Source organism: Phaseolus vulgaris, chromosome 7 (assembly GCF_051622355.1).
Source record: "Phaseolus vulgaris cultivar YP4 chromosome 7, ASM5162235v1, whole genome shotgun sequence".
Lineage (NCBI taxonomy): Eukaryota > Viridiplantae > Streptophyta > Magnoliopsida > Fabales > Fabaceae > Phaseolus > Phaseolus vulgaris.
In genome coordinates, this window is record NC_143504.1 from 47,393,703 (window position 1) to 47,417,243 (window position 23,541).

Genomic DNA, 23,541 nt, shown 5'->3' on the forward strand with positions numbered 1-23,541 from the left:
CAATTAATAAAAACGTCATATTTAATAATAATTAAAATTATTTACTATGACACTGAAAACATTCCTAAATATGTATCAAATACTAAAAGGAAAAAAAATCTCCATTGATGGAAAACTTGTCTCCACGACCTCATTTTGGGGGAAAAATGGTCCCACTTAGAATGATAGTAGGTGCATAATTCATATTCATAGGCTTTTGTCCTACACCTTTCTAGGGATGTCAACAAAGTATCGGTATATACATATTTGTGGATAAAATTCAAAATAGATATAAAGTAAATACTTTTAACAAATATTTGTGAGTAATAAATCTAAATATTTAACTATTCGTTTATTAATAGAAAAAGTACATATATATATATATATTATGGTATCTAGACATGCTAATGTTTATTATTATTATTATTATTATATATGAAATAAAGTTTCTTTAAATAGAATTTAGAATATTTTATTCCAATTTTTCTTTAGAAAAAAAATCAATTCCAATTTTAACAATAATCTATTTTATGTCAATTTTTAATATTTTTATCTGGATACAGAAAAATGTCATCAATTAAATAACTGATTAGAGTTTGATTTTATAGATTTATAATTTTTATTTAGGTTTATGTAATTTTTTTTAAATATATAATTTTATTTAAATCTATACTAATGCAATTTATTTCAATTTACTTTCAAAAAGATTAATTGTAATTGAATAAATAATTACAAATACATGAGGATCATCATATTGTCAATATTAGACTAGAATCCTTCGTCCATCATGGTACTCCTAGACCTTTATTACAACTAATCTAAAAATTAAGGTATACTCATAATTTACATGTCATTTCATATATGAGTGAGTCCTTTTAAAAGGAGACCACGTGGGTCTAAATAGTACTTAATTTAAAAACAACTTAACCTATGAATTATTAAAATAACTCTAGATCTTCTCAACCTATTATGAAATCCTTCATCCACTTTGATTGTTTGGTGGCCCTTTCACGTGCATTGGGCTTTGTTGTAACACTACTTTCTATTGTTTGAGACACTTTGTCCCCAAAGTGTGCCTTTAATGGTGTTTGAATTGTTGGACACTCAATGGGCCTTAGTTGGGTGCGTTCAGTAGTGGTGTGGGTTGTATGGGTTGCAAGGGTGTGTTTCCATGTTTAGGAGGGTCGCTCACATTCATTGGACTCTCCACACTCCTTGAGCCCTTGATGAGGGTTTTGGGAATTAGGGTTAGATGTGTTACTAAGTGAAAGGTGTTGGAGGAGGGACGGTGGTGTGGGGCTTGAGATAATGTTATGAGGAAAAGTGGCATTAGGGTTACGTGGTGCCGCAATATAAGTTGCAGGTAGGTGTGGATTTTCGAGATGGGTTGTCGTAAGTGCATTGGGCCATTGTGTAGGGTTAGATGGGTTTGTACGTTAGGGGTTTTAGAGGGTCGTTGCTTGTGTGGCTCGAGGCTAGGTTTGCGGGAAAACGTTGAGTGAGGGTTACGTGGCTCGAGGCAAGGGTTATGGGAAAAAGTTGAGTGAGGGTTGCATGGCACCATGGCATTTATTGTGGCGTGCGGTGCTGTCAAGGGGGTAGGTGAAGAGTTTAATTGCGGATTTTGAATGTTAGAAGTTGTCTGATTTTCACCTTTAAAAACACTTTCTGAAATACTTCCTAGTCTCTTGAATGGACGAAGTAATGAAACATGAAAGACGGGATGGACACGCGATGAGGGTGTCAACTGGAGTTCGTATGCGACGGTGCCGAAGTGACGAGTTATCTTGTACGATTATGAGTAATGTGGTCCAAGCTTTTGACTAGCACGACACTCTAGTAAGTGTTGACGATAGGGTTGAATCTGTACCCATACCCTGTCGTTCGGAGCAAAGACTCGATCGAAGTGATGGTGGTTGGCTTGGTCGCACATTCTTTGATGCATGCGACGGAGGTTCTCCTTAAGCGCATGGATGACTAATGTGTTGTTGTAGGAATTTCGCGATGGTGGTGCCCGTGTGTGGTGTGTGTAACATGTCCAAGGTGGTGGGTGGTAGCCTGCCGTAGAGCGCGTGGAATGGTGATGTGCCTATCGGTAAGTAGTACGAGGTATTGTGCTACATTTATGCCAAGTGCAGATATTGGTACCACTTTTGAAGGTGATTTTCGGCGAAGCATCATAGGTAAGCCTCTAAGCCTCGATGGAGTACCTCTGTTTCTCCATTCTTTTATGGATGATAAGTTGAGCTTAATTTTAATGTGGTTACCTGTGCCTTGAACGGTTCTTTCCAGAAGGTGCTGACGAAGAGGGGGTCTCTATTTTGAAACTATTGTTTTGGAAGAACAATAGACCTTGGTGGGTGGAGAATAAGTTGGGTTGTTGCTAGTCATTAGTGCATGCACTTATCAATTGTTGTCCTTCATTTGAGATTTTTTTTTTTTTTTTTGCAATTCATGAAAAAGCAGAGGAATGGGTGAGGACACTGCCAACATGATGGGAGTCTCGATTGTCTCTTGGCGGGAGAGGGCGTCGACCACTAGATTTTGTTTTCCAGGTTTGTATATTATTTCCAAATCGTATCCCTGCAATTTTGTTGTTCTGGGTTTGGATAGTTTGGGATAGGAGGGAATTCAAACTCTTTTGACAAATTTGAAATGTTGGTCTATCAAGTATTGATGTCATTTCTTAATTGCTTTTTTTGATTGCATACATCTCACATATATACATTGATGATGCTTGAAGTCTTGAGCCCACCTTTTTGTTGAAGAATGATAGTGGGTGCCCTTCTAGGATGAGGATTGCTCCCATCGCGACTGTTGAGGCATTTGTTTCCACTACAAATGGTAAGGTGAAATTTGGAAGCTTTAGCATAAACACTCTTGCAATTTGTAATTTTAATTCCTCAAATGCCTTCAAGGCAGGCTCTGCCCATGTAAATGTTTTGTGTTGTAATAAATCGGTGAGAGGAGCGGCGAAAGTGGCGTAATGTTGAATGAATTTTCTGTAAAACCTGGTGAGGCTGAGGAACCCCCTTAAATTTGTGAGTGAACATGGTTGTGGCCAGTTTTGAATTGCACTAACTTTTTATGGGTTTGGGAATACCCCTTTTTCAGAAATTATATGGCCCAAGTAACTCACTTGATTTGTGGCAAAAATGCACTTAGTTAACTTAGTAAAAAAAAATTGTGTATTTAAAACTTGTAAGATGGTTTTTAAATAAAAAATTTGATCTTCTAAATTAAAACTTCACTTAGTTAACTTAACAAAAAAAATATGTGTTTGTAAAACTTGTAAGATGGTCTTTAAATAAATAATGTGATCTTCTAAATTAGAATTGTAAATGAGAATATCATAAAAAAAACTAGAACAAACTGGTATATATAATGTCTTGGAAGATCATTCATAGCTTCCTGGAAGGTTGATGGTGCATTAGTCAAGCCAAATGACATGACCAAAAATTCATAATGGTCATCCATAATGTGAAATGTTGTCTTTTGAGTGTCTTATAGAAGAAGTAGGATTTGGTGATATCTTGATTAGAGATCTATTTTAGAGAAAACTGTAGTTGAGACTAGTTCATCGAGCAATTCATCGATGGTAGGAATTGGGAAGCAATCACGAATTTCGGCTACGTTTAGAGCTCTATAATCAACATAGAAACACCAAAAGCCATATTTTTTTATGAGAAGAACTGATGAGGAGAATGGGCTGATGCTAGGATTAATAATGTCTTCTTAAAGCATATCAACTATGAATTGGGTGATAACTTCTTTGTGACGGTAAGGGTATCAATATGGTCTAACTTTGATTAGTTGGGTATTGAGGATAAGGGGAATATGGTGGTCATGTGGTCTATGTGGGGCGTAGATCGTGTGGTCTTTGGAATATGATTTGGTGATCTCTAAGAAGGGCTTGAATGGTAAGGGGAAGGGAGGATAGTTGGGATGATGGGTTTTCTATTTCATTTTCCACTAAATATGTGTGAATATGATGGTTTTCAATGGAAAGAAGGTGAAAGGAGGCAATGGAATTTGTAGAAAGATATTGACACAATTCATCATAAGTACCAGAGGGTGGTGTCAGGGTGGAGGTGGGTGTAAAATAATTTGTTGGTCTTGGTGAGTGAATCCAATACTTGGCACATAAAAATCAACCTTAATGGGTCCTAGTGTTTTGAGTCAGTCAATACCCAAAACCACATTAGCTCCTTCAATGGGCAAAAGATAGAATGGTATAGTGAAAGTAGAAGTTTGGAGGGAAATGTTAACTAGTGGGCAAATTCCCTAACATTGTATGAAAGCTCCATTTCCTACCATCATCGAAAAGGGTGGACTAGGTGTAATGGGGAGGTTTAGGTGGTGAGCAATGCGGGTTGGAGAATATTGTGATAGTTGTCTGAATCAATCAATATTGTGACTGGTAGGTTATGAATGACCCCTGTGAATTTGAGGGTTTTAGGAGAATTGTTCCTATTAGGCCTTGGGAAGACAAGTGAAAATGGATGGTGTTTGAGGCTTCTATTGTGGGAACCGTGTCTTCCCTTGGATCATCAAGTGGATCTAAATCATCTAGTAAGAGCGAAAAATGAGAGGTATTACATTTGTGGCCAGGAATGAATTTCTCATCACAATTGTAACATAGTCTTAGGGCATGTCGTTCCTGCATTTGAGTGGTTGTTAATCGTTTGATGGGCATGTTTGATCTTTGGTGAAGATGGGTAGTGGTTTTATGAGAGGTTGTTGGTATTGATATGTGGGGAGATTGGAAGGTGTACGGTGTTTGAAACTGTGTGGGTCTCTGCTTGGAATCCTTGATTTTGTCTTCAATGAGTTTTGATAGACCAATGACTTGGGATATGGAATAGGGGTTCAAAATGGCTAGGTCTTTGTGGATGTCTGGATGTAACCCTGAAATAAAACAATTAAGTATGTTATCTGGCGTGAGACCCACTACGCAATTGTATAGTTTTTTCAAATCGACCTTGATACTCAGTGACTATGGTGGTTTGCAGAAGTTTGAACAACTCTACTTGGTGGTTGGTGTATGTAGAAGGGCCAAAACGAATAGGGCCCGAGTGAGTGTGAACCAATATGAGATGAGGTTGTTGTTATGTAACCACTTGAATCAAGATAGGGCATCTTCTTGCATATGAAAAGAAACCATGGAAAGATGGTGTTTTTGGAGGTATTTGATAGAAGGAAAAGTATTGGTTAGCTTGAAAAAGCAATCTAAGGGTTCCTTTCCATAAAAGGAAGGTAAGGTCAGTTTGGGTGGTCTTAGTGTAGGTGTCAGCTGGTGTTAGTATTGAGATTGAGATTGTGCTATTTGGGGGCTGGCATGGTGGTTAGCACTATTTAGAGGTAAGAAAGATACATGTGGTGGTTGAAGAATGGTGTCTTCCACTGTGGATAGTTTGGGATCTAAGAACGGAATGGAAGATACCTGATTCATGAGAATGGTGAGGTTAGATTGAAGATTGTCATTGCACATCTCCAATGACGTTTGGCGGTTGAGGTTCTCCTCCATTTGGATTTGAATGGCCGTCAAGGGGTCTTAGATTGTGTTTAAGACTTCTTTCATGTCCTTGGTTTGAGGTTTGGGAGGCATGAGGAGGCCATGAAAGCACCAATTTGCTAGACCTTTGCTACAATTGCTCTAAAAATTACCGTATACTCAAAATTCACATGCCATTTCATATATGAGTGAGTCCTTTTAAAAGAAGATAAATGGGTCACATGGGCCTAAAGAGTACTTAATTTAAAAACAACTTAACCTATGAATTATTAAAATAACTCTAAATCTTTTCATCCTATTCTGAAATCCTTCATCTACTTGGATTGTTTGATGACCCTTTCATATGCATTGGACTTTGTTCTAACAAATACTCTTAAATTTGAACATCAATGTTAACAAAGATTCTGAGAGGAAATTTTGTTGAGAGAATATGTCTAACAAATGATGATATACAATGAATATTTGAAATATCACTTCAAGTATTCATCCCAATAAAAAAATCTCATGTTATTTTAGTTGTTTTTTCATTAATTTTTATTTCAAATATTTTAATTTAATTATGTTTTTTTTTTTATCTTATGTTATTGCATTCTATGTTTAATTTTAATCATGCAATCAAATGTGATTAAACTTAAGTATATTATTTGAAGTTTTACTTAATTTAAAATTATGTTTCAATATTTTACAATATCCTTTATTCAAATTTTATTTAATTTTCAATTTATTTTTTTGAAAATATATTTTCTATATTTTTACATATATTTGCGGTGTCAAATAATTTGCAATTATTTTTGAAGTGAGTTCTTGAAGGAAAATAATGTTCAAACAAAACGTGAGTAGTAGGTATAATACCACTTAAGATGAGGTGGAATAAGTTAAATACTTTATATATATATTAAATATCTATAAATTTATAGTGTAATATATTAGTATATTATTATGTTTATTGAAAGGAAATAATAACTATATGATTTATTTAGTTTATATTGTGCTCTTTAAGAAATTTAAACTTGCTATAGTTTTTGTTTTTGGGATTTTGATACTTAACATTGAAATTTAGGCTTCTTAGTTGTGTGGTTGAATTACTCTTTGATTTAATTTAGGCCACTCTACCAACAAGGAAATAAATTATAATTCAAAAGAGTTTTTGTCACTCTTCTCTTACATTTTTTAGTATATTAAAAACATTTTTTTTCAACCCCAAATCTCTAGGTCAAACAATTTTAGACAACTTTACTATTTTATTTTAAAAAATAATTTTAAAAATTAAAAATCGACTCAATTCATCATATAACACTATTTACATTTTTATTTCTCCATCTAGTATTCTTTTGTTTTCATTTCCTTATCTAGCATTCTTTTGTTTTTATTTTTCTATCTAACACAATTTCAAAAATTAAAAGAAATTAATAAATTAAAAAAATTGATAATTTTAATTTTGAATGCATTGAAATATTTTAATGTTTAAAATAATTATTAATGAATAAAGAAATAAGTTTTTACAAAATAAAAATAAAAAAGTAATAAATTAAAAATGTTTAGTTTAATTTTTTTTAAGAATAAAGAAAATAAAAAATTAAATCCTATAACCACATAAAAGTTAAATCTATAAACATAAATTATTATTTATTTTTATTATTATTGATGATGTAATCATGTTAATTTTAAGTAAAAAATACAATACATAATTATAAAATTTGAATCTATAAAATACAAGACATAATTATTTAGTATCCTCTTATATCTCTTATCTTTATCTTATTTTTACATCTTTTATCTTTATCTTATTTTGTTTTGCCTTTATTTTATATCTTTTATGTTTTTAGTTATTATTTTTTTTCTACCATTCTTTATTTATTTCTATTTTTTGTTTTTATTTTTATTGTTGTTCTTATATTTATTTATTTTTGTATTTTTCTTGTTATCAGTTTTAAGTGTAGCATTTACATTAGTTTTGTTTTAAGATTTTGCATTTAGGTAGACACTTCAATATTATTTGTATTCACTACTAAGTAATACTAATTGACTTTTTTTTTTTTTATAATTATGTCCTGTATTTTTTACTTGAAATTAACATGATTACATTATCAATATTAATAAAAATAAATACTATTTTTTGTTTATAAATTCAACTTTTATGTTAGTGTAAGGTTTAATTTTTTATTTTCTTCATTCTTAAAAGAAAAAATTTAAGCTAAACATTTTTAATTTATTACTTTTTTTTATTTTGTAAAAACTTATTTCTTTATTCATTAATTATATTTTTAACTATTTTAAACATTAAAAATATTTTTGTTAATACATTCAAAATTAAATTTATCAATTTTTTTAATTTAATAATTTATTTATTTATTTATTTTTAAAATGGTGTAAATAAAGAAATAAAAAAAAGGTATTAGATAGAAAAATAAAAAAAGTAATAGATGGAGAAATAAAAATTGTAAAAATTGAAAGTGATTATAATTTTAAAAAAAAGTAAATCTAAAAACATCTCTAACTAAACCTAAGCTTCTTTATGTTGTACATTGGTATTAAAAAGGAAACAAGATCCTACTGTTTATTTATTTATACTTGCTATTCTAAAGCAAAAAAAAGATCATTATAGTTTAAATATAATATTAATCTCTTAAATTTTTTCGTCTTAATTTACTTTTTGAAAATTAAAAATCACTTTAATAAATACATATTTTTATTAGGTCAAATTAACCATTTAATCGTATCGTCACACAATTTAATTAAATCAGCAATACTTAACTCACATCAAATTAACATTTACCATATTAATAAAATTAATATACAGCTATTCTAAAAGCTGATTGAATGATTATTTAAATCTAAACAGACACTTTTAACAGATTTATTTTCTTGAAATTAGAAGACCATACTAAAATTTTTTAAGGATATGAATCCAGATTATACTGTTTTTAAATTTATTATTATTATTATTAATAAAATGAAGACCGACGCGCGCGCACGCTCACACTACACGCGTGTAAAGTTGTTCCCGTTCACACATTCCACATGTAAAATTAATAGCTTTTCTCATTATTCACACCAAACTCAAACCCATAATAAACCCATCTCTCACTCTTCCGCTTCAGATCTACCATGACGCCGCCGCTGAAGGCCGTGACCCTGACGCACGTGCGCTATCAGAAGGGCGACCGCGTAGGGCACTTTCTGGCGTGGATTTCCCTCGTCCCCGTCTTCATCTCTCTCGGCGGCTTCGTCTCCCACTTCCTCTTCCGCCGCGAGCTCCAAGGCATGTTCTTCGCGCTCGGCCTCATCTTGTCGCAGTTCATCAACGAAGTCATCAAGACCTCCGTCCAGCAGGCCCGGCCCGCCACCTGCGCCCTCCTCGAGATGTGCGACTCCCACGGCTGGCCCTCCAGCCACTGCCAGTACATGTTCTTCTTCGCCACCTATCTCACCCTTCTCTCCCTCAAAGGTCTCACCTTCTGGCACGTGCGCGACAACCCTTTCCTCCACCTCCTCACGTGGTCCCTCGCGCTCCTCACTATGTACTCCCGTGTCTATCTCGGGTACCACACTGTTGCTCAGGTCCTCGCCGGAACCGCGCTTGGGGTTTTTCTTGGTGCGGTTTGGTTCAGGATTGTTAACTCCGTTTTGTACCCTTACTTTCCTCTTATTGAAGAGAGCGCTTTTGGGAGATTGCTCTATGTGAAGGACACTTCTCATATTAGTAATGTGTTGAAGTTTGAGTATGATATGGCCAGGGCTGAGAGACGGAACTTGTCGTCTAATTCGAAGGCGGATTGATTGGTATGTTGGAACCTTCGTAATTATCATATAGGTGTGCTATTTAATGTGATGCTAGTTCATAGGATTATTGTTGAGTGAGGCTTGGGAATTGTGAGAGATTTGAATTTGGTTTGGAATTGTTTACTGGGTGAAAGTTAGTTGTGGTTTTGCTCTTGAAGTTCTTAGTGGAGGCTTGGAAACTTTTGTTTCATTACATGATTTGATTCCTTCATAATTGTGCTGGCATACTGGAATCAAACTCATATGCCTTCTTTTGCAAGTCTCAAGTGGGTATTATTAGTGGTATTTTTACTGAAAGATGTAATTTTTTTAAAGGATGTTCTTGATCATCATTTTGCTTTTTTTGTGTTCACTGGTTGATTAATCTTGTGAACTGTGTAGTGTGTACCTTTTAGTTGGATACTTTTAGTTGTCTGGGGTGGTAGATGATGTGGTTGCTGGTATGCTTGCTTTGTTTTGTTTAGATGCTCGTTTTTGGTCTGAATTGTCATGCCTCTAGTTGGTTAAGTATAGGGCTTGTTTGCACAAACTTCTCCGTAAGGGTTTCTAGGAAAGAAAAAAATGAATTAAACTTTCTCCGGAACATAAAATTAGCTTATGCATAAGCTAATTTGTAAAAGCTCTCTTATATGATTTCTTTAAACTTTATATTTTAACTTGCATAAGCTGATTTTAACTCGTGGAGAAACTCATTTTATTTTATTTTTTTCTTCTAAAAGTCTTTATGGAGAAGTTTGTCCAATCAGGCTATAAGGTGACATGCAAAACAAAGTACGTCATAGACTAACATACCACAGAATGTGAACTGAAGCTCAAGGTTATTCGATATTTTGATTGAAGCCATTTTTCCTGCTTAGTATTATGACACCGAGACTCCCTTTGCTGCTTATTGTGATACTCCCTGAAACACACTCCACTGATGTTTGAGTATGTTTCTTGTGATATGAGATTTTTTAAATACTTGTGGCATTCTTAAGTAGGATGGATAAGTTTCATGGCTGGAGGATAGGAAATCTAAGTGGTGGCTCTCAATTATGTTTTGTTTGATACATACTCCAAGAATGAGCACCTAGTTAGAAACTTAGAGCAGACTTGATACCAGGTGACATGGATATGTTACCTAGTGGACATCGGGATACTACAAACTTTTAAAACTTTTAAGACACATGACTAAAATACATCATATACAAGTAACATGAAAAATAAATCTTAAAACGTGAGAGGGAATTTATTTGTTTTAAAATTGAAACAAGTAATTGTAGACGTGATAGAATGCTAAAAATGATTTAAGTGTTGTGATGTTCTCATTTGTGTTTGTATAAAAGTTTAAATTGAATTTAAAATAAATGTAAGATGCAGTTAGTAAGTAGTATTAAAATAATGCACTTTTAGTTCACAGGAGGAGACTGGGGGAATTATAATGCAAGGGACACCGTGTCTCGTTCACAAGGGAAAGGGCATTGAGAGGAGGGGAAATAAACGAATTTATTTACTACCATGTACTTGGAATAGTCAAATAATTAAGGGTAATTTATTCAATTAGTGTAATACTTTCCCTCCCCTAAAAAATAATCAAGGAGGGATTTTAACCCCATCCCCTCCATTTCCTTTCAACCAAACACTATGGAAACTTTAGTGAAGTACCCCATATGGGTATGAAAAATGGTAACTATTTTGAAGTGTTTGTGCTTACTTGAATCAGCTGTTACTTAGTTGGCTACAACTGTGGGCAGTGTATATAGAGAACTAGAGGCAAATGATAGAGAAGAGAAAGGACTCTCAAATTTCCTAGGACTGAGATATAAATTTTAATTTTTCTAATACGAGGACAATCCTCTAGATTCTAGAATCACATTTGATTCATATTCAGGAAGAAGAGTGACATCCAGTAAAGGTTTTCTTTTGCTATCTGTTTTTCTGCTTTTCCTGCCCCAGCTCTATAATCTATTCTGACAAGTCATGATCCATTTTTCTAATATTAGCATGAACTATTCTAAGTCAGCTGCAGGTCTTCTTAACTATGATAGGTTGCTGATCTAACTGAAGTGTGGGATAGAGGAGTTATACATCTTTCAGGGTTTAGAATCTTCTTGATGGCTTGTAATTGTTTCTTAGCTTAGGGTAGTGTTACATCTGGAGAAAAAAGGGGCCGAGGGGGGGACTGGGAAGATATATTTAGGTTGATTATAATAGTTCTTTATTCAATGTTGTTCATTCTGAACCATTTTCGTGGTATTCATGTTAAAACATGGTTAAGATATCACCCAGGCTTCTCTTAATATTCAATTAATTCGAAAATATGGAACTTGATCTCTGGTGTAATTGCCCTATGCTTATGAAATAGCCCAATTTTATTTTTTATTATAATATTTTGGGTTTTAAAGTCTATTTCCTTTCGGTTCTATTGTCATATGGATAATTAGAGGCTTCTTTTAATTTTAATTTTTTAAAACAATAAAAGATGGTTTGATTCGGGGCAATATGTATTTGTCCCCCCTACAAAAGAAAATGTTAATATACTTGCGAAATGTATATCTACATTCATTAATGCTTCCGTATCTCATCTTAATTAGGCTTTGACAAACTCTAGTTTTGTCATATAAATAGTTGCAGGGTAATGGACTATTTATGAGGTGTTTCATTTGTATGACTTTTTTTCCTTGACGTCGAGAATTATATGAATTTGGTTATAATGTCAGGAAACAAGCATTAAAAAACAACTATAAATTAGACATTTGAAGAGGCCTATATCTCTAAACTTTTCTTTTTAAATCTGGAATTATTAAATATATTATTTGTTGAACTGTGCTGTCTGCAATGACCATGTTTCATAAACTTGAAAGTAAAATCGGTAACATGCATTTGAGATTAGCTTTTAGGGTGCTGACTGGGTGGGGAGAAGGGACTACCATGATGTTTGTAATCAGGACGTGGTGAAGTATTTATTTGGGAGTTTGTTGATTATTTGGTTTGTGATGCAATGCCAAATGCTGACATGGGCGGTTCAGTTCGGTTGGGATGGTTGTGAAGGATGGCAAGCTGCTGGGTCCTGCTACTTTTGTGTAGTGATTATTCTTAGTTTAAAAGGGAGGAACATAATAGGTGAATTTTAAAGGGTGACTAATTCCATAGAAAGTAATTTTCAGGAAGAAACAACACCATTTATATTAACAAATTGTTTGGAACAACCTAAGAAATCCGTTAGTAAATACTTCATTGTTCCTTGGAGCCATCCACTATTATGTCAACTTTATATACATATATGCTATTACCTGCTGGTCTTTATATATCTGTTGTATAATCCATCCTGACAGCTGCAATAGTTATAAGATTACAAAACTGTATCTGTCTTTGAGTGTTAGCATAACTGGCCATTTTTCTTTGGGATTTGTTGTCTCCTCAACAATTATTGAAATTAATGCATTCATTTGAAGGCATTGTGATTGTCATGTCCATCGTGTCTTTTTAATTAAATATTCACCATATTGAGTTTTATAGTTTATGCAAATGGCGGAAATAGTGAAAATCATATCTATAAAGTCTCACATATGCTTTATGTATATTTTGTTCTAACTGACCTTGCACTTTTTCTGTTTTTCAGGCACATTGCTGCGAATTTTTCTTTTAGGATCTGTATTCACTGGTATTTATGGCATTATTATTATAGCTTTCTGCTCTGTTGCTTTCCACTATAGAAGCCAATTGGCTCAGTAACTAGAGAGCGGCAGAACACAATTACATGATACAATGATGCCTGTGAAATAGAACTCTGTAAACAATAGATGGTTACGTGATGTTATAGATACAGAAATGAATATTCTATCTTGTTTACTTACATGGTTTCAAAAAAAAATATATTGACACAAATACAAGTAATGGATTGTTCAGAATATTGATAAATTTGTAAACATTTTGTTTAGCCCCTGAAATATTGTGCAATCTCTATTGTTTTGGATGTTTTTTTTGGCTTAAAATTGGGTGTTGGATTCGATTTGCTTAGTTCAATTGTTTTGGATGTCATGATCTTTCCTTTGAATTTTGTATCAAGTAATACATATTTTGCAATCTTCAATGATTTTTAAAATAATATCTGTCACCACTATTTATATTCATGTTATGTTAGTCATCATTAACTCATAAGTAATTTTAAAAAAACATTTCAAAGTTCTTTAAAATTTTTACAAGACTTTAATCAGTAATCTGTATAATCTTTTCGGGAAACTAAAAAAAAATTAAGTTTTGTTATAATTATAAGGACTACAAAAATATATTTTCTTTTGTATTTAACATGCCCTTTAAGTATAAAAGTATTTTAGAATTAACTCAGTAGGATTTGGAAGGTTTGAGTAATATATGAGAGATTTAGATTCTAATATGAGTAACACTTCACTTTTAAAAAAGTCCTAATAAGTTCAACTTATACTAAAATTCAAGTTTCTCTTTTTGTTGAAAAGAATGGTGGTGATAATAATCCAATTCTAGACTACTTTGTTTTATAGGTTATGATATTGTGTTGTGAATTGGCTTAAAAATTTAAATTTTTCAAGTGAAAGCACATGAATGGTTTTATGTTTATTTAAATGTATCAAGTCTCTCTCACGAAATTAATTTTAAACTGTTAATTAAGATTATGATACTCCTAGTTTATTTTCTGATTATCACAAAACAACCCTATTTACAAAGTTTGTACTTGTTATTAGAAGATTTTCCCACAAAAGCATAGGATCTGTAACCATTCAAAAAGAAAGAAGAAGAAGAATTTATCTTGGTTATTAGCTACAATTAATATCTAAGTTTTATAAGATTTGTAACAACTATTTTCCCTTGTTTTTTCAGTGATCATCATCCTCTTGTTTGTGCGATGTTAAATACTATGAAGATTTATTCCTTTTTTTTTGTAAGGTTCCATTTTATGTTATGTAATTAATTTGTATTGATCAGCCACCAATTATGGATGTTGGAATCCTAATCAGTGCCGTCTATAAAGAAAAATTAGGGCCAAGGCAAACAAAAATTAGTTTTATTACAATATATAATTCATCAATTTTTATTTTTATTTCAAAATTTTAAACAGTGATTTTTTTTAACTAAGTTTTTTTTTTTTTTTTATAAAGTTTTCGCATCACTATGCAACTTGACATCTCAGCTAAGCTGACACCTCAAGTAACAACAATCATTTGCCATCACATGAAAAAAATATTATTAAAAAAAGAAAAAAGAAAGAAAATACAAAAATATGGGGGGACTAGACCAAAACCCATATGGATACATAGGTAGATTATACCTATTCATAAAGAATTCTAAGAACAGACTAGCTGGAAGTCTATTATACCAATGAAATGATTCTCTATGAATAAATCCTAAATTAGCCAACTTATCAGCACACGCATTGGATTTTTAACTAAGTTCATTAATCAACAATTTCATGGTTTTACTCATTAATAATTGTTCTCAAAATTCATTTTAATTTTTTTAATTAAAAATATTTTCATTTGACAATGATAATAATAATTGTAAAACATTATTAATGATATTCTATAGATATTACGGTTAAATAAATCATTTAATACTTTAATATAAACGTTAATTAGAAAATCTCTTTAATAAACTCCGAACAAACTTAAAGTTTAAGTCTATTTTGAACCATAATAGATAACATGTACATTTTAGGACACAAGCACCAATAAATAAAAAAGAGAGAACATATTTGGCAAAAATTAGTTAATATGCCTAAGTTTTGATGAAAATTTTCTACTTTTTTCTAAGATATTTATATAAGATTATTTTAATTTTTTTTTCAAACCTTTATTAGGTTTAAAACTTTCTCTCTTATTTGGAAGATATTTATATAAGATCATCTCAAAACTTCTTTCTAATAGATTGAAACATGTCCTACCAAATGTTATATACATATCTTAGTCGACTTTTAGGGTGAGTAGAAATATGTTAGATAATGCGATTGTAGTAAATGAAGTCATAGAGGATATAAAACATAAAGGAAAATGTGTCTTTTTATGAAGGTTAACTATGAGAAAGTATATGATGTCAACTAAGACTTCTTATGTTATAGAATAAAGAAGTTGTATTCGCATAAGGTGGATAACCTAGATAAAAGGGTATTTGGAATCAATGTTAAAATATTAATCATTGTTAATGAGAGTTCTACAAAGGAGTTCACACCTACAAAAGGGTTAAGACATGAGGCTCAATAACATCCTTTTTATTTTTAATTGTTGTAGAAGGATTAATAGGATTTGTTAGACAAGTAATGCAAAACAAACTTCTACAATAAGTGAAAGTAGAGAAGAACGAAGTTATGGTTAGCATGCTACAATTTGCAAATCATACTTTATTTTTTAGTGATGCAACCATGAAAAATATTATAGTCATAAAATGCATTTTGAGAATTTTTGAACTAACATCATCACCTAAAGTAAATTTTTCTAAAAGTAACTATGAAGGGTTGGAACAAATAGTCAACTATTGGATAAATGAGTCATCCCCTTGAACTGTAGGCGCATGATAATCTCATTTATTTACTTGGGAATCTTGGTTGGGGACAACCTTAGAAAATACTTGAGGTGGAAAATAGTTTTGGAGAAGGTATGAAAAATAGTCTAAGATGAGAAAGGAGTAAGCGCTTCTTTGTTGGTAGAGTATGTCTAATTAAACTTTGTCTCTCTTTTACCTATCTTTTTTAAGCTTCCTAATTGTGTGGAGAAGGAGATAATGAAAATCCAAAGAAAAGTCCTATGTGACGAAATAGTGAAGGGAGGAAGATTCCATGGATGAAATGAGATATATTAAGCAAGTCAAAAGAAGATGAAGGTGTAGGGGTTAAGGATATACAATTATTTAACAATGCCCTTTTGGTCAAATAGAAATGGAGACTAGCAAAAAAAAAAAAAACAATAATTGTGGAAGGAGGTTTTGGTTTGGCTCAGTTTAAGTTACAAAAGAGTATCTAAGTATGATTTTTGGTGGTGGAGGGATCTTAGAAAGGTGTGTAGAGCATACATGTAAAAGAAATGGTTTGATACAAATGTGAAATGAAAGGTTAGAAGAGACATCTATATTAAGTTTTGGGAAAAAAAAGTGAATTACATAAGTGAAATAGGAGACATTGAGCAAGTCAAAAGAAGAGGGAAATGTAGGAATTAAGGATATACAATTATTTAAAGATGTAATTTTGGTCAAATAGAAATGGAGACTAGGAAAAAAAAAATAAAGACGGCAGAAGGGGGTTTTGGAGGCTAAATACATATATTTGCTCCTTTTAAATGATAAAAAAATATTTAAGTATGATTATTAATAGTGGAGGGATCTTAGAAAGATGTGTAGGACAAACATGTAGAAGAAATTGTTTGATACAAACGTGGAATGGAAGGTTAGAAGAGACACTGATATTAAGTTTTAGGAGGATAAGTGGATTGAAGAGGAAATGTTCAAGAAAAAGGTTTCCCGAGATATGTGGTAATTTGTAATCAAAGAAGACAACAACTGAGGGGTTAGGTAAATGAAATATTGACTCTTGGAAATTGACGCTAAGGTGGAGAAAGGAATGATTTGATTGGAAACTGCCCAAATTAGTCTGCATGATGAATCAACTATAAATAAAATCTCTGAGACAAATAGGTGATGATATGTGAGTTTGGAAGGGAAATGATTTGAATAGGTATATCATAAAATGAACATATCTTATATTAAAAGATAGTATAAAGAGGAGGATTCAAATTTGTTCATCATGATTTGAAGGAAACACAATCAACATCTCACTTTGCATGGGAAGTACTACTAAACAAAGTAACAACAAAAGACAATTTAAATATGAGAGAGATTCAAATATCATGTTTGCTATGCGTCTTATGGGGAAGTTGAGGAATCATTGAGTCACTTATTGTTTACATGTAAGACATTTTATTAAGCTTGAAATCTTTGTCATAAATGAATGGATATAAATACTTTACTTATAATAAACCTAAGAAAAAAATTAATGCCAATTCTATGTATTCAAATTGAACTACAAATAAAACAAGTTTAGAGAAATAGATATTGATTATAGAAAACATATGAAACTAGAGAAATATAATTATTTTTTTCATAGAAAAGCTAATTTAACTCTTTGATCTCATTTAGAAAACTTGTAGAAAGAGATTGCATGTTTACATAAAATATGGAGTGATAAATGTTCATAAACATAAAAATTCATTATTTTTCAATCTCATGTAAAGTTTGTTTTCATTCATTTTGATATTTGGATAGAAAGAACTAGAAATTAGTTGATACTAGATAATTAACACAATTTGTATGGTTCTTAAATTCATTGTGAGTTATGTACTAATTAAAAAATTAATAATATTAACACATCACAAACATGAAAATTCATAATTTTTTTAAATGTTTTATTTATTATCATTCATTTTGATAGTCAGATAAAATGAACGAATAATTAATTAATACTAAATAATTAGCGTTTTTTATGTACGGACTTCTTACTTGATGATTATAAATTATGTGCTAATTAAGGAGTTACTAATATTAACCTATGTATTTGACTTTAAATATTTTGTTTCTTCATGATTTAAAATAGGAAAAATATCCTCAACATTTTTACTCTCGTTTCTTTCATTGACATGTTTTTGAAGAAATAGTTAATAGTAAATGTCCTATAAAAATGTTCCTTAATCCCCAAACCTTAATAATAATAAATAAACAAATGAATAATTAATTAATGTAAAGAATGTTTTCTTTAAAACGTGGCATTCAATATATCTCGATTTAATTTACTATCACTAAATAATTTCATGATTCTTTAAACACTGTTCAATTTAAAATATACATTTTTAGATTTGCAAAAGAAAAACTTCACATATATCATAAATTTGTATATATAAAATTCAATGTTCAATCACTAAAAGAAATAAGAGGAATCAAGACTATATAAATAAATTTATCAACGAATTTTTAATGCCATGAAACAACAATTTAACCTTTTGTATATTAAAAAACTGGCATACAAGAAAAAAAAAAGTATCAAAAGGAATTTTTTTGACTAAATATTCATATTTTAAAAAAATAAATAAAAAATGTGTCTTTTATTAAAATTTTAATTTTTTTTACAATTAAATGTTATCATATTTTAAATATATGAAAACCCTTAACTTTTTTTCTGAACTTGATCTACTAATGTCTCGAAGTCTTAGACTAATCTAACTCGGTTAAGAAGTAAGTAAACTTCCATCACAAACAATTTGGTCAAGAATCAATTTTTTTTAAAATTCTAACAGAAAAACTTAATTATTAGTTTGAAATAAATAAATAAATTTAATGATATATACCCTTAATTAGTTTGAAATAAATAAATGATTTCATCATTTGGATGAAGGTGACTGATTCGGTCAACGATAATTTACCATGTTAGTTTCTTAAATTAATAATTAATTTATTTTAAAATTGTAAAAATTGTGCAATCGAAAATTAAATTCTTCAAGCAACGGTTATTTTATATTGATTTTAGTCAATAGGATTGTGAAACTATAAAATAAGAATTAAAATAACTAAGATTTAATATATATATTTTTTTGACTGTACTAAAATCTGTTATATTAATGGTAATGATATACAAATATGGAAAGGAGCGGGAAGCACGTGACGCACGTGATGCCAAAGTTATAACAGCACGTTTTTTTTTTTTTTTTTTTTCTTTTGAACACTTGCACACTGAACCAACCAACGCGTTCTCTTAGGTTTGTGATTATCAGTGACTGTGATAAACTTTGTTGAACAATTCACGGCGTTTAGATTTCCCTTTTCTGAATGTGGCACCTTCTCTTGGTCGTTGCGGTGGCTGGATCCACTGGTTTCGCCACCAAACGCTTCCTTAGTAATCACAGGAACGCCGGTGAGGTTGAAAACGCCAATATCGACGATCCAAGTTCTTTTACCTTTGCCACTTCCGAAAGCACTTCTCAGCGTGATGGAGTCTTTACGTTTTCCAGCTCACAACAGGGTGGACCTAAGAGTAGAAGATCCCGAGCCTCCAAGATCAGAGTTAGGGCTCCGAAGGTTGAGGTGCGACCGGAGCAGATGAACGGTGGAAGGAGATTACGCTTTCACTTGAAGAAGAGGGAAATTGCAAAAAATGTAGCTGCGAAGGCTCCGTTTCCTTGTTGCAAAGGTTAGATTTGTGTTTTACTAATTTATAGGTCCGTGAGAATGGTAGTTTTGTTGTATTTTGTGTACAGCGTAATTGAGGTTTTGAAGGTGTTGGTGTATAGAGGTCATAATGTTTTATCGTTAATGAAATTTGATTGAAAATTAAGGCCTCTGTGTATGATTTTTAAATAGGGAAAATTTGTTTGTGAAATTTCAGAGGGTTAATGATGTTGTATTTTGACATTAGAAATTACATGCATGAACGAAATGGCTGTTTTCCATGGAATCATTTCACAGATGGCAGAGATCATTGAATTGGCTGCACCTATGATTATGCATGATATGTGTGGTAGCAGTTTGGTCCCAATTTTTAGTGTTGCGGGAAATTGCAGAAAAATGCGGTGGAATTGGGATTGCGAGATCATGTTGTCTCCAAAAATCTTTGTGGCGAAAATTGTATTTGCGGACCATTTTTTAGAACCAGGATTCTTAATGTTAAGAACTTTTTAAAAGCATAATCTCTTCATTATTTTGTTGTTTCTTTGTTATATTGGTGCAACTGTTTTTTGGTTGTGTTGTTGGATCTGTTCAATCTGCTTGTGTGCCTTTTTTGCTTTATGGTAGATGACTAATTGGTTTAAAAAATAATTTTCTTTATTTTTTTTAAGATTTTTGAACCTTGTAATGAGGTATTTTACTTTTAAAGCATGAATCTTCTTGTTCTTAATCGGTGGAAATTGAGTTTAGCTTCTCCTTCAGATAACTCCTTGTTTGATTGGGGACTTTTCCTTGGCATCATGTATATGATGTTTGCTGGAAAAGCTGATATCAACAAGCTGAACAAGACCTTGAACGAGACAGCTAATCTCGTTCAGGAACTGAAATCTGAGGTCAACAAAAGAAAATCGTCATGTGATCTTCAAAATTTGGATTCTGTTGGCAATGGTGCTAGGAATTCTTCCAAAATCAGAGGCAGGAATGTAGCAATGCACAATAATACAAACAGTGAGCTCAGAGATACTGATCTCAAAATTTGGAGTCCTGCTGTAAATGATTGTGGTGAATGTGGGAGTAGTGCTCTGACTGAAGAACCAGAACCGCAGGTTCTGGAAATGGATCAACTGGAAGCAGAACTTGAGTTTGAACTCCAAAAGCTTTCTGGGTGTACTACTGGCGCCCCTTGCTATGAAGAAACAAAGCCATGCTTAGATGAGGTGAACTTCTGGGGAGCATTCTTACTTTTGTTGTCTCACACTCATAATATATTAAATGTGCATCTATGTAGTGAGCAGAGTGCTGATAGTTATGTGTGTTGTCATTCTACGGTGCAACTTTTTCCTTCTCTATTTTCTTTTTTCATCACCCCGAGCAATGGTGGCTTTCTTTCTCCTGCTCTGGACTCTTTTCTGAGAAATCTGTTTATTAACCATTCAAACTGTATATTTGCTCCCATTCCTCTTGTATCAGCTTTGTCAATAAACTTCTTTGCACCATTGTTTAGTAGAGACAGCAGTATAAACTCAAATTGCATTTCAATGTTGTTTTTCTGAAGATAATTTAATCAATTTATTTTTTGCCATCCGATGTGTGTATTGTGTTGATGCAGGAGAACTAGGGGAAGCATTCTCTGATGACTGTGTGACCTAACTTATATTTAATAGGAGAAACATGCTTTTAGACTGTCTAAATTTAGTTATTTCTCGCCACTTCCCTCTGCAGCTTGAAGGAGAAAACCACTAGCATTGTAGTCCATTTTTTTCCATATCTAATTATACATGGTCGAGCAACATTTTTTTCTTCATGATTTCAGTGTTTAATCAATGAAATTCGGTGCAGTTTGAAGCTCCAGGTGAAGGCTATCATGGAACAGATGACCAGAATTTTAATTATTCTGAATCTCATGGAGTGTCCGCTTCTGAACTGCATCAGAAATTAAGCCACTTACTGATAAAGCAGCAAGAAAATCAGATCATGGAGCTAGAATCTGAACTGCACCAAGCTCAATCAAATCTGCATGAGAAGGAAGCTGAACTCCAGGCACTGAAGAATTGTGTCAAACACCTTACTGAGCTCTCGCTATCTACAGTTTCAGGCATGATCAAATCTAGAATAATTACACACGCTCTCATAGACTTGCTATTTGTCATTAGATAACATTTTGGTGGTTCCTTTGGAACTATTTTTAAGTATTTTGATGGTCCAACACTCAATGAAGCACCAATTGTTTCACAAGAGAGTAACTAAATTCAGAAGACTAGTCTATTAGGTAGAAGAACCTCAATATTTAAGTATCACATCATGTAGTTCGTTCTATTTGACAAGTCTGCAAGTATTCTTTTCCTTGTAACTATTATTGATAATTTTATTCCAAGACCATCTTTTATTCAAATTCATTTTGCGTAACTAGGTTTCATTAGTGGAACCTGTCTCTCTAACACTACTACATTTTTTCTCAGATGATGAAACTCAAGCTCTCAGTGATCCAAAGGGAGCAAGCGATTGTGGCAACAATAACATAGACTTTGAGTCGAAGCATTCAGTTGTTGGGACGAAAAGACCTCTTGATTCTGAATCTTGGTCGTGATACATGTGAAACGACACTGATCTCTGTAGGAATACAATTGTACAAGGTATATAAATTTTGTATCTGTAGTCGGATTAAATGGTAAATCAGTTCACAACTCTCATCCTTAGTATAACCTAGTTATAATGCCTTATGTTGTATAAATTGTTTAGGTAGATATGATTATAAAATACAGCAACTCGGTACTCAGATACCGAAATGTTCCATTAGCATCAAGTTCTCCCCGTATTAATTTTTAATACATGTAACTTGCTGAGCAGCCCATGTTAGTGCTGTATAGTATATTATACAAAGTAGGAGATCTGATTATTTTATATTTTGTCGTCTACTTTTTGGAGCCAAACTCTGAGTGATTCCAGACTGATTTGGTTGGGGACCATTTGATTTGTGTTTATGGTCAAGCTATATTTATGAGTAGCAGAAGGAGAAAAGGGTGTTTCATTCAGCCTTTTGTTTGACTTTTGGTTCTCTTGTTGGGAAATTGTGGGTCAGCCCACTTTCTAGAGTCTTGTCACTGAAAAATAGGATTGCACTCACCACACTTCAAAGTCTAACAAGGTGAGGATTGGAAAATGGAAAGAAGCACAGCGCTATCAGCGGAATCTGTGCTTCATTGCCCATCGTGGTGGGGTTTCACTTTTTTGGAGACTCCTTTCTTTCTATTTTTCTCTCTTTGTTCCGTGAAGTGATGACAATTTCTTGGAAAGTGTAAACTAGCAGAATGAATAATTGTCCAAAACAAATAATGAAAGATTTTCTTATATGGTTGATACTAGTTCAAATCAAGTTGACCTAAATTTAGTTGTATTAAAAAATATATCAAAATATGGGAATCCATATTCAAATAATTATCTCTTACGTGAGCAAAAATAATGTCATTGCTTTGATACGATTCATGTGTGTCATATTCTTAACGCACATATTCTTAACTTAACATGTTAAAACTTAAAATTTAATCTAATAATGAGGTTTGTAAATATTTATAACAATTTTTTGAAGGATATGTTACATGTTCAAATTCTATATATACATGTGCATGGTCGAAAACGTCTTAAATGCAAAACCCAAAATTGTAACAAGGAAATCAAGTTTTAGCAGACTGAAGCTTGGAAGTTATAATAAGAGGCACTGTTTTGGAGAATTCAATACACGCAAGCTTTGCTTTCAGTGGCTATTTGAACGCACAACAATTACGGACACCAGCAAACAGTTAAGTTGACGTGAATTGAAAAAAAGCTTGTCACTCTTCCTTCCCTGGAATTCCTCTGCTCCTGTGTATAGGTTTTGGAATTAACTGAGAATGATGAACAACGTGGGGCAGGAATATGTCAATGTCTAAATAATTTTATGAATGATGAAATTGATTTGGTGAAGAAGAACATTCAAATGACTGAACACCCACTTTCTCCATGGATTTTCTTCCTTCTTTTTCCTTCCATGCGGGCTCATTATTTGAGGTCAAATCAATCTTTTTAGTGTTTATACATGTCTTAACCATAACAATAATTATAAAATATCCTAACAA

General features: G+C 32.3%; 2 protein-coding genes across 3 annotated transcripts; both read left to right on the plus strand.

Moving 5' to 3' along the window:
• Positions 1-8,536: 8,536 nt before the first annotated feature.
• On the plus strand, positions 8,537-13,112 carry LPPGAMMA (Phosphatidic acid phosphatase (PAP2) family protein). Its single transcript, XM_068636447.2, has 2 exons — positions 8,537-9,277; positions 12,879-13,112. Exon 1 carries the CDS (start codon positions 8,603-8,605, stop codon positions 9,272-9,274), a length of 672 nt encoding a protein of 223 aa, XP_068492548.1. The 5' UTR covers positions 8,537-8,602; the 3' UTR covers positions 9,275-9,277; positions 12,879-13,112.
• A 5,864-nt stretch (positions 13,113-18,976) lies between these two features.
• On the plus strand, positions 18,977-22,336 carry LOC137829603 (POLAR LOCALIZATION DURING ASYMMETRIC DIVISION AND protein). 2 transcript variants are annotated; one of them, XM_068636449.2, is made up of 4 exons: positions 18,977-19,454; positions 20,192-20,646; positions 21,269-21,524; positions 21,889-22,336. In XM_068636449.2, exons 1-4 carry the CDS (start codon positions 19,094-19,096, stop codon positions 22,014-22,016), a joined length of 1,200 nt encoding a protein of 399 aa, XP_068492550.1. In that variant the 5' UTR covers positions 18,977-19,093; the 3' UTR covers positions 22,017-22,336. The 2 variants fall into 2 exon arrangements, with proteins under 2 accessions (XP_068492550.1, XP_068492549.1); XM_068636448.2 differs by having other exon boundaries at positions 18,996-19,454; positions 20,180-20,646.
• Positions 22,337-23,541: the final 1,205 nt, after the last annotated feature.